General features: G+C 42.4%; 2 protein-coding genes across 3 annotated transcripts in view; one reads left to right on the forward strand and one right to left on the reverse strand.

The window, feature by feature from the left end:
* EIPR1 (EARP complex and GARP complex interacting protein 1) overlaps positions 1–16,519 on the forward strand; it is a 96,637-nt gene that overhangs the window by 16,608 nt on the left and 63,510 nt on the right. For both annotated transcript variants that reach the window (XM_053285957.1, XM_053285958.1), the window contains exon 3: positions 8,776–8,908. In XM_053285957.1, coding sequence (XP_053141932.1) covers positions 8,776–8,908 — 133 coding nt within the window. The remainder of the gene's footprint in view (positions 1–8,775; positions 8,909–16,519) is intronic.
* Positions 1–16,519, reverse strand: part of LOC128340628 (uncharacterized) — a 155,918-nt gene that overhangs the window by 14,681 nt on the left and 124,718 nt on the right. The window lies entirely within an intron of this gene.

Below are 16,519 nucleotides of genomic sequence, written 5' to 3' on the forward strand. Positions count from 1 at the left end.
GTTCTGTGTTACACTCAATTTTTCCCCCTTCACGCTACAGCTATAAGATCTCATGTGGACTTTCTGAGCCGTCCAGATAGCTTCTGATAAAGGACTCCTCTGAACCACATTAGACATAGTAAAAAAAAATAGTGCACTTTGAGAAAGCGTTTTCTCCTTTTTGTTTTTCTTCTTTAATTTCTTGCCCCCCCCCCTTTATGTGTGGTTTAACTTCTTGGAAAACCAACAACCATCTTGCAGACGAGTCTTAATAATATCTTCTCTCAGCATGGATTTTGGTGACAAAGCCTGTTAATTTCCCAAATAAAACTCCTATTGCTATGGAAAATACAATATTTTTTGTCAAATTATATTTACCAACATTACAAACCACCCAATTCATGATACTGGGTGAAAAACGATTGAATGACATATTCCATTGTGGAATTTTGCTTTAAGAAGTGAAGGAACATTGCTTTAAGAAGTAAAATAATAGGCTTTCAGATTTTTTCCTATTACTTTGGAAAACTATGCCATGTGTAGTCCTAATTTGGTTTGAGTTAAGGTGTTGATACATGTCTGGAGAGTAGAGCTAATAATGGATGATTAGATGTAATTTTTTATACTCTTGTCAGAAAAATGAAATGAGGTACTACAGTAACTCTGCTGCATATGATAAGGGAGGAAAAAATGCTATATGCAGATTTTTGAAGATATACCATATTTTTAGCCTGCTTTCCAAAGGGGTTATGAGATCCTTATGTCTTTGTGTGTGTACCCTCTAATAACATTTGCATTCATAGTCAAATTAGGGTTGCCTCATGTCCTGGTCAGTCCAAGAATCAGACATCTTATCCAGGATGTATGAAAAGTGTCATCCTGAATATGAAATCTCCTGAAATTTGAGCTGGAAGACACACATTTTACCCATTTTTCTGGTGCTTCTTTCCAGGCATTGTAGCTGCATGATGTCAACATTTAAAAGCCCCGTATGCTTATTCTTTCTCTGGCACCAGTGCTAGTGACTGGTTAAATTGATTTTCTATATATATGGCTTAATGAACCCCTTCCCCTTCTTTCTGGATCCTGTCTATAGTTAATGAGGGTAGTAATAGGCCTCTGAGTGAGCTACGAAATATATGGTCAAAGAATGCCGCTTTTCTCTAGTAGCATAGTTGGGGTCCCATTTCTGCAGTTGTGTGAGGACCCCTTTCAGCTTAACCAACAGGAAAAATCTCCTGTGTGGAATAGCTGGAAGAAATGCAAGGAGCAACAGGTTTTAATACAAAACTACAAGTGAAGCTACACTTCAGCAGGAAACCCTGTACCATACAGATCTCTTCACCAGAGGTCTCATTTCCATTGCCACTTCTGAGAAGGTAAGAAACATCAGGAATCCTTTCTGAGCAGTTAGAGAGAGTTCCCACTGTTTATTACCATTACCATCTCTATATCCAGTGCAAATGACAAGACCTTCCTCTCTCAGAAGTCTGTGGGTGTGCAGAAATGGCCAAACTGGTGCACCTCAATCCAGGGCTGATTTGGAGGTTTGATCATGGACTGAACCAGGGGCACTCCGATCCGTGATGGAACTGAACCAGGCCTGGTTTGGGCAAACCATTTGGCACTGTAAGGGGCAGCCGTGCGTGATCGGCAAGAGAGGTAATACGCTGTTTACCCGGCTTCTGCAACTGCTGGGGTGGCTGCTGGCACCGCTCACATTTCTAGCATGGCCCCAAATGCACTCACCGCTCCTTTAGCAAGCCACTGGCTTGGTGGCATCTCAGTTCTGGTTTCCACACATGTCTGGACACCATGCAAGCCAGTGACTTGGTAAAGGAGGGGAAGCATGCTTGGGGCCTTGCCAGGAGGGCGAGTGTTAGTATCGACATTTGCGTCAGCCGGGTAAGCAGCTTTTTACCTCTTTCACTGTCCCCACTCAGCTGCCCCTTACCCTTGGAAGGGTCCCTCAGCCCCTGTACTTGTAAGGGGGGATTGTCGTCAGATTCCCCTTTACAAGTATATTGGTTCGATCTAATGGACTGGACTGGGCAGTTGATTTGACCAAACTGGTTCAGAGCAATGTGGCTCATTTTGAATTTGAACCAGACCATGTTTTTTGGTTGGTTCCCCCTCCTCTATCTTAAGACCTCTGCCTGTGTGCCAGAAAAGAATCTGAGAGAAGAGAGGGGATTGGTGGTGAACACAAATAATGGCTGGCTAGTGAGCTAAGCCTAAACTTGTGGATTCCTCTTCTAGGGGTATTTCTTTGCCAATCCACCATCTTGTTTCAAGAGGTTAGCCACTTGGAGACTAGACAGCACCCTTTTGTAACCCATCTGCTGGCAGTTGGCTACAAACTAAAGTGACAGCTCTGAAAGGGCTACCAGGTAAGAGTTGCATGTTAAAAGAAGAGGGAAGTAGGCCTCTTTAGTTTTGCTTGGAACTACTTATGCATGGGGACTTGAAGGGAAAGAAGATTTGGGCCTGTTCTCACTGAATGGTAAAGCTGTGTTTGTGTTGGATCATTTCAGACAGCACATAGAAGGCTGTGAGTCGCATTAGTAACTGCTTCTTCGTATACAAAACAGTTTGGTTTTTTTTACACATAGAAAAGTAGTATGTCAGGGGAAAGACTAGGTTAGCCCTCCCTTAAATCCAGTGTTCTGTGTCCAGGAGGATTTTCCCCCCTGTGGAAGAGCATTCAGTTACATGAGGCCATACCTGCAGTCTGTGGCACATCCCAGGCACAGGTTTACTGCCTTAGTGAGAACTAGGTCTTTGCTGAGGGACATTTATGGGGGAAGGCTGATGCAGCTTGGATCACTGGCACAAGGGGGAAACTGAAATGTGATGCAATGAATTGAGGTTGTGAGGGGAGAGATAGATGGAGGTGGAGGAAGCATGGAAGTACATTCAATTCTATACAACAGGGAAGCAGGCCTATAGCCAGTCTAAAGGTTTTGGGAGGGGGCATTAAAAAAAAGTAGGGAGGCCAGAGAGTTTAGAGTCTGGGGCACATATACTTGCCTATTTTAAAAATGGGGGAGGGGGTTTGAGAAAAATGTGATAGCCTATCTTAGCTGCCCTGCCTCCGGCTATGCGTTTGCAGGGAAGTCCTCTTCCAAGCCAACCTGTTTAATACTGCACTTGCCTGTCCTTCGAATTTTCTCAGAAATCAGCGGAGGAGAAATTTAAAAAATCCTGCCTGATGACATCCAGACAGAATGCTTCTTTCTGTCTTCCCTACTGCTTCTTTGGCAAGCAGCACAAAAAGAAACTGCTTTGCTAGCTAATCTCTAATCATCAGCAGCAGCCAGGCAGATGCTATAATCTTTCCCCCTAGAGACTCTGATATCTACTGTGCAGGGAATTAACTGTTCTCCTATCTCTTTGTAACTAAGGACAGAGAAACCAATGCCTTCCTACAGGGCTGAAGCCAGAAGAAAGGGCTATTGGGAACACTAGAGAACGCCTGTAAACTACCACCCCATTGTTCTCCATGCTAACCACACACATTACTCAATGAGCAAGCTATCAGTAGCATAGCAAGTTGGCCTTGGCAAGATTCCTGGGCACCACTTCTTTGCACAAGTACAGAAAGGAGGGGGCGATGCAAATACAGGGTGAGGAGAGGTGAATTAAACTCCTTGAACTGTGATTTGAGCCTCTACTGTGTTTGAAATATAGGATATCTTAGTTTAGGATGGAGATATTCAGAAATGGAAATGGAATAGAATTGAAGGAGACAGGTATGTTCTGAAACCATGTACAAACATGAGTATAAGAAGGAAGCAGCTGCAGCTTTTCCTGAGCTCCCTTGTCCTCCATTCATGGTGGATTGATAGGACTGTAGGGCAGTCCCCGCAAACCCACTGTTGATCGCTGGAGGCATTCAACCCATCCAGTTCTCCAAATAACTGCACTTCGTCTCTGAATCGTTCTTCTTGCTGTTCCTCCCTGTATGCGTTCACTGTCACTCTACTTGCAGAGCTTGCTGAAGAGGAACATCAGTCACTTAGCAATTTTATTCATTTGAACTCAGGAGCTTGCTTAAAGCACTGGTATTTAACTCAAAACAAAATGTTCACCTTAATGCAGGAGTTCTCAAATTTGGATCCTTGGCCTTCGTCCATTGTAGCTGGAGATGATGAGAGTTGTAGTCCACTGGGAACCCAAGTTGGAGAACCACTGCCTGAATGTATTTTGAGAAGCGTATGAGTAAAACCATTCACTTTGGAAGCAAGTGTTTAAAAGAGACTATAGTAGCTGCATGAAGGAATGTAATCCTAGGAAATGAATACTTGGATTCCTTTTTTTCCACAGAATGTGGCTGGCCAACCTGAGAGAGCTTTGTTGTGACATCTGGTCTAGTTTTACTTTAATACTTACTATGTCTCCACACCAAAATAATAATAATCATCCTTTGGAAACTCTTGACACACTATATTTAATAACATTTGTCCTAAGGGCCTGGTGTGGTTCTGAATCATCACACCAGAGAGAAAAAGGCGGCTATGTCTGACTTTGAGGGACCCAAGATAGGACAGAAGGCAGTTTTGGTTTATGTGCTGAATGACCCTCTTTATATGGTTAGTAGGGGCATATAATACATGTTGGTAGAGCAAATTGAATTTTGATTTGTGGCTCACCTTTAGGGAATCAATTTCACTGCCAAGGAGACTACTTCATAATTTCAACATGAGGCTTCCCATTTTTAGAGTAAGCTGAGAGCATATAGATGAAACAGCCAACCTGGTAAAATTGTTGCTGAAACAGTGCAAAGTAGATTTGTGTGTTTTAAAAAAAAGTCCTCCTCTGTTTCAGATTAAGCATTGAAACAGGTTTTTGTATCTTATACACCCTGCTTAAACAGACATTATACAGCACGTTTTAAACAGCAGCTGTCTCTGGTTGCTCTAACTTGCTTTGGTCTCTAGTTAGTGTGGTCTATCCAAAAAGGTCTATCCCGTGTGGCCTATCCAGAAAGGTGAGCAGTTGTTGAGTATTCCAGAACTTGTGCTTGCTGAGAGCCCATTTGTCTGAAAAGTATTGATTTTTGCCTTTGTTTTGTTCTTTGCCGAGTCTTCCTTTAGTTTCATTGCAAAAACTAACATAGAATAAACGGGTTTATTTGGGTGAAACTGATAGGTAAACCCTGATCCCCTGCATGGTGAAGAAATTAAAGGCATGTGGTGTGTGTGTAGTATTGGGAAAATAAATATTCCTGCAATGCTGCACCAGCACTCTTGTGCCTGGTTTCCTTCCAAGCCCCTGCATGTTGTCAAGCAAGCTGACAGAGTACTGGAGCAGAGCTGTAAAGATCTGCCACACTCTCCCCACATAAGGCACTGTTTAAGTTGCACTCACTCAAGTCCATAGGATCAAGCTCTAACAGTGGGATTGTATTCATGTAGATCAGGTGAATACTGTGGGCATAAGCTCTCTTCAGAGGTTATGAGTTCTGTGGGTGCATTGCTCACGCTTACAGGGGCAAAAGCGGGGAGGAAGACCTGCTACCCCATTGTCAATCACTCTTTTGTGCCTGACAAACATGCTTTGGGTGCTGTTTGTCTGAAGGGGGAGGTGCCGTAAGCATCTTCAACTATGATTTTCTGAGCTGCAACCTCAGTTGATCAAACTGCAGCTCACAGTATTGCCGTTGAAGACACAGCACCTCCCTCTTCAGACAAACAGCACCCTAAGCATGTTTGTCATGCGCAAGGGAGTGAAGTCCTGCATCTAGGTCAGAAGGATTGTATGTACAGGTATAGGATGGGGCAGACCTGGCTTGGCAGCAGTACATGTGAAAAGGATTTAGGTGGAACATAAGCTGAACATTATGCACCTTGTTAAAAAGCTATTACAGTCGTGGGCTATACAGGAGAACCCTGTTATTCGTGGGGGTTCCATTTTGGGGAAGGCGGCTGTGCGGACGGCGCATCCATGGATAGTGGAGCATTAGGGCTATGCGAATCAGGGGGTTAGGTTCCTGAACTGCCCCAAATCAACCCCTAATTGCCCCGAAAATCAGTAAATTGGCCAAATAAAGTGCCCTACCATGCTCTAGAGCAGGGATTCTCAATGTTGGGCACCCAGATGTTATTGACTATTGGCGGCTTGACTATTGCAATGCGCTCTACTTGGGGCTGCCTTTGTACGTAGTCCGGAAACTTCAGTTAGTTCAGAATGCAGCAGCCAGATTGGTCTCTGGGGCAACCCAGAGAGACCATATGATGCATGTTTTAAAACAGTTACAATGGCTGCCAATATGTTTCCGGGCAAAATACAAAGTGCTGGTTATTACCTTTAAAGCCCTGAACGGCTTGGGTCCAAGATATCTTAGAGAGCGCCTTCTTTTACATGATCCCCACCGCACGTTAAGGTCATCTGGGGAGGTCCGTCTCCAGTTGTCACCGGTTCGTTTGGTGACGACTCAGAGGCGGGCCTTCTCTGTAGCTGCTCCTGGACTGTGGAATGCACTCCCAGCGGAAATTCGTAATCTTGATTCTTTACTGTCCTTCAAGAGAGCCCTTAAAACCTATCTATTTGGCCTGGCCTTTCAGGGTTTTTAATCAGTTTTAATTGTTTTAATACCTGGTTTTCAGGGTTTTAATTGTTCTGATAGTTTAATTGTTTTTAAGTTGTTTTAAATTGATATTTATATTTGTATCTCTGTTTTAATTGTTTTTAATGTTTTCTGTTTTAATTGTAAACTGCCCTGAGCCATTTCGGAAGGGCGGTATATAAATCAATCAATCAATCAATCAATCAAATAAATAATAAATATTGGACTTCAACTCTCTTAATCCCCAATCAAAGGCCACTGGGGCTGGGGATTATTTTATTTATTTATTTATTTATTTATTCATTCATTCATTCATTCATTCGATTTATATACCGCCCTTCCAAAATGGCTCAGGTACAAGGTAAAAACAATTAAAACAAGTTAACAGTTAAAATCAAACTATAAAAACAGAATAAAACCAATTAAACAATTCAAATAGCTTTAAAAAACCCTGGAGAAACAGGGCAACAATTTAAAACAGTTTTTCAGTCATTTTAAAACCCTGAAAGGCCAGGCCAAACAGATAGATTTTAAGGGCTCTCCTGAAGGGCAGTAATGATCTTAAATTACGGATTTCTGCCAGGAGTGCATTCCACAGCCCAAGAGCAGCTACAGAGAAGGCCCGCCTCTGAGTCACCACCAGACGAACCGGTGGTAACTGGATATGGACCTCCTTAGATGACCTTAATGTGTGGTGTGGATCTTGTAGAAGAAGGCACTATCTAAGATAACTCGGACCTAAGCTGTTCAGGGCTTTAAAGGTAATAACCAGCACTTTGTATTTTGCTCAGAAACATATCGGCAGCCAGTGTAACTGTTTCAAAACAGGCATCATATGGTCTCTCCAGGTTGCCCCAGAGACCAATCTGGCTGCCGCATTCTGAACTAACAGAAGTTTCCGGACTCCCTTCCATTATGGGAGTTGAAGTCCAATAACATCTGGGGACCCAATGTTGCAAATCCCTGCTCTAGCGTCACCCATGAACAAAAATCGGCTGAGAATTGCAGTGTTGTCCCCGCACGCCCATTTTTAAAAAGTAAATGAGTCCTCCCGAACACAAAATGGCAGCCAGAAATAACCTCCGAGGTCATTTCTGGTCACCCCCCGACCTTCAGATAAGCGGGTTTAACCCCTCCCCCTCATTTCCCCCCTCATATACTGAGGTTGGGTATCTATTATTTGGCTGCGGATCCGTGAAACTGCGGGTGCTGGATCTGCGATTAACAAGGCTCTCCTGTATTAGTAGAGGTGTGGTATCGAGTTCATGAAAAGTAATAATTCCACCCGGTCCTGCACTGGTCAGACCTCACTTGGAATACTGTGTCCAATAGTTCTGGGCACTTCATTTTGAGGAGGACATGGACACAGTGGAACAGATTCATAGGAGGGTAACAAGAATGGTGAGGGGTCTGGAAAATAATTCCTATGAGGAACAGTTGAAGGAGCTGCGTATACTGAGCCTGTGAGGACTGGGAGAGATATGATAGCTGTCTTCAAATATCTGAAGGGCTGTAACAAAGATGGCAAAGTGGATTTGTTCTCCATTGCTCCTGAGGTCAAGACTAGAATCAATGGGTTGAAATTACAGGAAGCAGATGTGTCTTAGACGCTTAGAGGAATTTAAGTGTTATACGATACTGAAACAGTCTGCCTTGTTGCAGTGGTGGGCTCCTTTTCTAGAGACGGTCAGGAATGTTGTAGCAACACTGACTGGGGCTGTGTTGGGCTAGAAGATCTCCCTTCTAAGACAAATGAATATATCTTACTCAGTAGTAAGACATATTGCGTTCATGATCTTAATGCCAAATATGTGTGCATAGGACTGCAGACTAAGTATACAGGAAGGCATCGTTTTTTCATTTTATGCGTACATTTACATGAAACCCAGTTCTGGCTTGGGCTTGCTTTGTATGTTTCAGTCAGAGTAGAGGTTCTACAAAAATTAATAGAAACTGTCAACTTGAAATCATGGTTTCTTAGTAGATGTTCCCTCCTTCCCACCCCTGCTCCCCCACCCCATCCCTTTCCCTGTTTGAACTTGGGTTCACTTAACATAACTTATCCAAGTGTTTGTGGATCGGCATATAGGCTTATTATAGTTTCACTCAGTTTTTGGGTCCCAGTTTTGTACTCTAAAAGTCATACTTTATTTCATTTAATTGTTATGTATAGTTAAGACCCAGTGAAAGGTATATGAAATCCTAATAGTTATGTATTCTATTTGTAGATTCACATCATAGATTTTGATGATGAAAATAACATCATAAACAAAAATGTTCTTCTGCATCAAGTTGGTGAAATTTGGCACATAAGTGCTAGTCCGGCAGATAAAGGTGTTCTTGCAACCTGCTATAATAAAAGTAAGTGTCCTTCAAAGATTTTGTGTCCCTGTTTATTACTTTTATAATACATAGGGTGTTACTTATCTGGGAACAATATGTAATATCACAATGTTGAAATGTATATAAGACTTTTGTTTTTAAATTGCAGTAAACTACTTACTGCAGCATAATTTCTGAAAAAGTCTCACAATAAAATCATTCAACACACAATATTGGAGATGCCTACCAGGCAAGGAATCTCTATAGAGCTTGCCAAACCTGTTAATGTCTTTCGCCCTGTTGACCAGCAGTGCTCCTGTTGTTTGCTCCTGTTATTATCCCTCAGTGGCAAGTAGTGGTTAGAGTGCTGGACTAGCTCCAGGGAGACCCGAGTTCAGATCCCTATTCAGCCATGAAGTTCACTGGTTGGCTCTAGGTCAGTCACTTCTCTCCCAGCCTAGCCTACCTCACAGGATTATTGTAAGGATAAACATAACCATGTACACCACTCTGGACTATTTGGAAGAAAAGTGGGATATAAATGTAGTTCGTTAATAAATGTGTACATTTTGGGGGAACACAAACTCTGGTCAAATATTGATACCTGGAGGAATACACTGATTGTTAGACTTTACTAGGGATGTGCAAACAGGTTCGATGTCGAACGGGTTAGACACTGAAACTCTTTGGGTCGATGGTCCGATAACGAACAGAATCATGGCTTTTTGGTTTGTAATCGGACCGAACCACCCCGCCTCCATTTGGAGAGGGTGTCGCGGGTTTTTCTTTTAAAAATTTAACCTTTTAAAAAAATTAAATTTTACTTACTCCTTGTGACCCAGGCCACCCAGAGGCCCATTGGGCATGTGCAGTGGCCTCCAAAATGGCTGCCACAATGGAGGGCAGGTGCGGAATGGGCTGAAGACTGCCCAGACTGGGCGATTTGTACATAAATGAGCCATTTTTGGAAGGGCAATATAGAAAATAAATAAATAAATAAAATTGAGGCCGGTGAGGGAACATACGAAGCAGCCATATACTGAGTCAGACCATTGGTCTATCTAGCTCAGTATTGTCTTCACAGACTGGCAGCGGCTTCTCTGAGGTTGCAGGCAGGAATCTCTCTCAGCCCTATCTTGGAGAAGCCAGGGAGGGAACTTGGAACCTTCTGCTCTTCCCAGAGCGGCTAAGGGGACAAGTCATGCTATTATTACCATTATTTTTGCACGGTCTCACCCATTTTGCTGCTGTTACCACAAGACCAGCTCTCCTCTGGTCACCTCTAGACCAGCTCACCTCTGGGGGAGGGAGAACCTCTGGAGACACACCCCCCCCCCGCAGCTGAATCTAAGCCACCGAACCAGATGGGAGTAAGTAAAATTTAATTTTTTAAAAGTTTTTAAAATTTTTTTTACCTGCAAACCCCGAACATGCCTGTTTTGGTCTGGACTGAAACCAAACTGTGCAATCTGGTTGTGCATACACCCCTAGACTTTACTCATCCAAAATTATATTTTGAGTAAGGCCTGACTTACTGGTTTCTCCATTTGCTTAAACCAAGCTTTTAGTATTTCTTTTAAATACTCCTGTCTTAAACATAATGGCTACACACCCAGTGGAAAGGGGTGGTAGAATGAACTGTACCACTTCTGATTGTAGATGGGGGAAACTGTGTGTTTTTGACAGTTCCTCCCCAGGGAGTAAACTGACTGTAAGAAGAAAATCAGACACCAGGAAGATGGATTCTTTCTAGTCCACTCTCTGCTGTGCTAGTGTTCTACTTACAATAAGTATATGTGTATGTTTTAATCTGGATGAACATTAAAAAAAAAATAGCATTCCCTGCCTGCAGTGTGAACTGGTACAGGTCACTCAACTGCATCATTCTTCTCTGTGTGTGTATTTTTATATTTTTATTTTATTTTATTTTATTCTTACATTTATATCCTGCTCTTCCTCCGAGGAGCTCGGAGCTGTGTACATGGTTATTTTTAATCATGAGGTAGGTAACCTGTGAGGTAGGTTAGGCTGAGAGATACATGACTGGCCCAGAGTCACCCAGTGAGTTTCATGGTTGAATGGGGATTCGAACCCGGGTCTTCCCAGTCCTAGTCCAACACTCTAATCACTACACTATGCTGGCTCCCATCCTGTAGATTGGTGTTGCAGTGCAATCCTATGCATATTTATTCAGAAGCAAGGAAGTTCAATTGAACTAGGTGGTACTTATTCCTAAGTAATTGTGCATAGGATTACTTCATATTCATTCAGAAGTAAATCTCCCTGTATTCAATGGGGCTTACTCTTTAATATGGATTGGAGAGGACTGTAGCTTTCAGAATTATGTCCGACCAATCTATAAGATGTGGTTGAAATCTAAGACAAGACACCTGTAATATTTCAAAATCAAGATGGAAATTTGATTTGATTTGTTTTTGTATATCACTGCCAAGTCTATGGCTATGAGGAAATGTATTGTAGCAAATAAAAAGAATATTCTACTTAGGCTGCAATCTTAGATTGCTTTACCTATGAGTAAGTCCCACTGAAATCATTTGGACTTACTTCTGAGTAGACATGCAAAAGACTGAGCTGCTCATCTGTGATTATTTAAGAGCTTTATTCTATTAAGGATAGTTGGGTTTCTAAGATTATGTAACCAGGCCAGTTCTTGGCATGCCTCAAAGTTCACTCCTGTTCTTGTATGTATGTGACTCCCCTAGTGGTCAAACAAATAAGGTTTATCACCAAGTAAAGAAACCTAAGTCTGTTTGGATCAAATGAACTTTAATCAGTTCATTCACAAAATCCTTATACTTTTCCATATGACTGAAACAATTTTGAAGGAAAAAAGCATGCTTTCTTTATGTTGAGCTGGTGTGTGTGTGTGTGTATGTTGTTGCAGGTCCCAGTGGCTAGAAAACACATTCCTTCCTGTGTTACAGTGAAGGGGGAATGCCTTTCTTAAGGTGGTTCCTGCCATCTGCAGCTTTTATAAGTATTTATATTAAAAATTAACTTTGAAAAATGTGTTACCGAGTTCATCAGGGATGCCTCTTTATCAGGGTTGTTAAAATCAGTTTTAATCGATTCAAGGTGCAGTCCTAGTTTTCATCATCTTTATGTCTGCAGTCAATTCCCTAGTGACCAATAAGACCCCAAATCTGTGCTGGTTTGAAAGTCATGATGTTCTCTCTGAGGCTCAGTTTCATTGCCAAGCGGAGTTTGACGAGATCCTTTGCATTTCAAAAAGGAAGTCGGAAGATATCCGAATCAGTGGCTTAAATGCCTAATGAATGTATTAAATGAAAAACCTAACAGCTATTTATGATACCTTTTGTGTAAGTTCTATGATTAAAACTCAACAGCCACAAAGTAGGGAAGAAAAAGTCAACCTTTATATTGTTTATAAGTTAACCTTATATATTGAGGTAAAGGTGGCCTGTGCCAGGCAAGCTTCCAGTTTATTTGCAATAAAGACAAACACATGTACAATGGCCAGTAGCAATAGCTATAATAATGAGAAGACTTCCTCTTCTCCCCTCCCCACCCAAAGACAGACGGACAATAAAATAAAAGCTGCTATGCCTTTAGATGTTGGATTGCAATAAATTTGTTCGGTTTGAGAAGATGAGATAGCAAAAAGTAGTATAACATTTTGGAACTAGAGTAGCTAAGAAAATCAGAACAGTGAATAGCTGACAAAGCACTGGGCTAAATCGAAATAAAACCCATACATACCCTGCATCACTTAATTTTCACAGATTAAAGAACCAGGAACTCCAAGAACACTACAGACTTGGCAAACTACAATCCACAACCGGGTTTTTTTTTGTTTTGTTTTTTTGTTTTGCAATGTAGAAAACAGAAAAACACTTGCGGGTCCTTATGGAACTTCACAGCTGCTATTGCTGTTCTAATTTTCTAGTGTGACAGCTACATGTGACACTGGTGTTATTAGCCCTGCTCTGAAAAATATGCCTGTATTTTTCTTCAGTGGCGCTAATGGTAGCTTTGGAGTTTGTGTGTGGTGTCTTTCTCAAGCAGAAAGAATATCCAGGAGGAGAGGATTAACTGTTCCCACCTCTACACTAGCGCTAATGGCCTCAAATAGTGCCAAAATGCTTCACTTCCAGCCACCAGTGGCATATTGTAGGTAGACGTTACATGCATATGGACTTTTACAAATCTACTCACATGCACACAGTGACCTGTAGGTGGTTATGTGTGTGGGGTGACTGCTATACAGAGGGGTGTGTGTGTGTGTGTGTGTGTGTTTGTTTATGTGTGTTTGTGTGTGGTGGGCGTGGGGGTGGAGATTGCTATATCCTTTAGGTGATAGGACTTTTTGGGTCATTTATGTTTGAGCACATAAATGGCATTAAAAATCCTTTGTAAGCCAAATTTGCAAGGGGAAAAAAAACACCTTTTGGAGATTGGTGGCCACTTAGAAAGCTTGAAAAGAGGAACATTTATAGCACTTACAGTAGGTTCTACAATCTACTGAGGGACTTTCACAATGGAAAGTGCCCCTCACAGGTCACTGTGTGCATGTGAGGGATTGTCTTCTGGTTGACTTGCAAACTTCCATATGCATGCAACAGCTACCTGAAGTAGGTTACTCATAGCCGGAAGTGAAATATTTTTGTATTATGCTTCCACACTACATTGTGCTCATAAGGAAAGCCCTGCTTGATCAGGTTAAAGTTCCATCTAGTCCATCACCCTGCTTCATGCAATGGCCAGCCAGGCACACCTGGGAAGCCTGCAAGTGGAGAAAGCGGGTGACCTCTCCCTCTCATTGGTGTTGCCTACCTCCTGGGGCATGCCATTTCTGATCTTGATGGATGTATATAGCTACCAAGGCCACTGATAGCTCTAAAGGTAAAGTGTGCCATCAAGTCGATTTTGACTCCTGGTGCCCACAGAGCCCTGTGGCTTTCTTGGGTAGAATACAGGAGGGGTTGACCATTGCCTCCTTAGCCCTATCTCCATGAATTTTCCTAATCTCCTTTTAAAACTGTCTAGATTGGTGGCCATCCTACTGTAGTACTTCCTTTTGTCAGTCTCTTGAATCTCATAGCATTTTGCTTCATGGATGACACCGGGCTCTAATATTATAAGAGGAGAAAAAGCCCTTTCTATCTATTTTATCCACACTGTGTATAATTTTATACACCTCTATCATGTCCCTCCTTACCCACCTTATTTCTAAACTAAAAAGGCCCAAATGTTGTAGTCTTTACTTATAGGGGAGTCGCTCCAGTCATCTGATCGTAGCTTACTACAGCTGATCTTATGGAAAAATGAAAAAGATGGAGAGATTTGGTCATGGCTTTCCTATGTCACTTGTAGCTTGAGACTGGTGTGTGGATGTTTTAAAAAGCAAAAAGCTGCAAGGCCTTTGCTCTTTGTCATTACCATATTTTTGCGAGTATAACCTGCAGCTGATCATTGGTTATGTTATACACACACATTCATATTACCTGCAGCCTTGGCATTCGCTTTATATAATCCACTTCTTCTGAATGAGTACTGATAGCAGCTGAGCGTCGATTATGTTAAGAAAACTCCTTGTATACCCACACCCACTTAATTCCCTGCACCCCACTCCTGTGATGCAAAATCTTGTATAACCTGCAGGTTATATTTGTGAAAATATGGTACCAGGCTGTGCATTACAGGATTAGTATTGTCATTCCCATGTGCAGGAAAAAGCTTCCTACCTTATACTTTGCATTTGTACAGTGCTTTTGAGGGTTCACATGTATTAGCTTTATAATTCTGAAAATAACCTTGTAAACTAGATGAGGATTATTATCCCCATATTTAAGTTAGAAAGCTGAGGCTTTTATTTATTTCTTATTTATTTGTCGAATTTGTACACCGCCCCAATCTTTCGTCTCTGGGCGGTTAACAACAACATAAAACAAGTTAAAACATACAGAAAAATCTTAAAACAACTTAGGCAATCTAAAAATTAAAAACAGATTAAAACTTAAAAATTGAAAAAGCTGAGAAAGCTTGACTGAAGAGCTGGGTTTTCAAGTGCTTTTTAAAAATTGATGGGGAGTATCATATTTCAGTAGGGAGCGCATTCCACAGTCTTGGGGCAGCAACTGGGAAGGCCCATCCCTGTGTGGCCATCAGCCAAGCTGGCAGCAACTGGAGATGGAACTCTCCAGATGACCTCAATGGGCGGTGGGGGTCATAATGAAAAAGACCTTCTCTTAAATACCCAGGGCCTAAGCTGTTTACCAGCACATTGTATTTTGGCCAGAAACCTATTGGCAGCCACTGTAGTTCTATTAGCAAAGGAGTAACATGGTCTCTCTGAGATGACCCAGGGACCAACCTGGCTGCTGCATTCTGTACCTACTGGAGTTTCTGGACTACATAAATAGGCAGCCCCACATAGAGCTCATTGCAGAAGTCAAGTTTGGAGGTTACCAATATATGTACCACTGTTTTGAGGTCGTTCATCTCAAGAAAACTCTGAGATGACCCAGGGACCAACCTGGCTGCTGCATTCTGTACCTACTGGAGTTTCTGGACTACATACATAGGCAGCCCCACATAGAGCTCATTGCAGAAGTCAAGTTTGGAGGTTACCAATATATGTACCACTGTTTTGAGGTCGTTCATCTCAAGAAAACGGGCGCAGCTGGCATATCAGCCAAAGCTGATAGAAAGCCTCTCTGGCCACCGCCTAAACCATGGAGAGGTGTGGATCCAGAAGCACTCCTAGACTACATACTTGTTCCTTTGGTGGGAGTGTTACCCCATCTAGAACAGGCAGATCAAAATAGTCTCTGGAGTTCTGACCCTGCACAATAAGTACCTCCGTCTTATCTGGATTCAGTCTCGGTTTATTCTCCCTCATCCAGCCCATTACTGCTTCCAGGCAGGTATGTAGGGAGGTTATGCCATCTCCTGAAGAAGTTGACATGGAGAAGTAGATCTGGGTGTCATCAGCATACTGATAACACCCTGCACCAAATACCCTGATGATCTCTCCCAGCAGTTTCATGTAGATGTTAAAGAGCATTGGAGACAGTATGGATCCCTGAGGGATACCACACACAAGCTCAGATTTCGAAGAGCAACAGTCTCCAATCGACACCATCTGGAATCTGTCTGAAAGGTAGGAGTGGAACCACTGTAAAACAGTGCCTCCCCTCCAACTCTCTCAGATGTTCCAGAAGGATACTATGGTCGATAGTATCGAAAGCCGCCGAGATATCCAAAAGGACCAACAGAGTCACACTTCCTCTGTCAATTCCCAAGTGGAGATCATCCATCAGGCCGACCAAGGCAGTCTTCACCCCATAGCTTGCCCGAAAGCTAGTTTGAAATGGGTCTAGATCAGGGATTCTCAATGTTGGGTCCCCAGATGTTATTGGACTTCAACTTCCATAATCCCCAATCAAAGGCCACTGGGGCTGGGGATTATGGGAGTTGAAGTCCAAAAACATCTGGGGATCCAACGTTGAGAACCCCTGGTCTAGATAATCAGTTTCCTCCAAGACCATCCGGAGCTGAGAGGCCACCACCTTCTCAATTACCTTGCCCAGCCATGGGAGGTTGGAGACAGGCCAGTAGTTGCTCAACTCCGAGGGATCTAATTCAGGGTTATTTAGAATAGGTCTA

This window comes from Hemicordylus capensis, chromosome 1, assembly GCF_027244095.1.
Source record: "Hemicordylus capensis ecotype Gifberg chromosome 1, rHemCap1.1.pri, whole genome shotgun sequence".
In the NCBI taxonomy this organism is placed as follows: Eukaryota; Metazoa; Chordata; class Lepidosauria; order Squamata; family Cordylidae; genus Hemicordylus; species Hemicordylus capensis.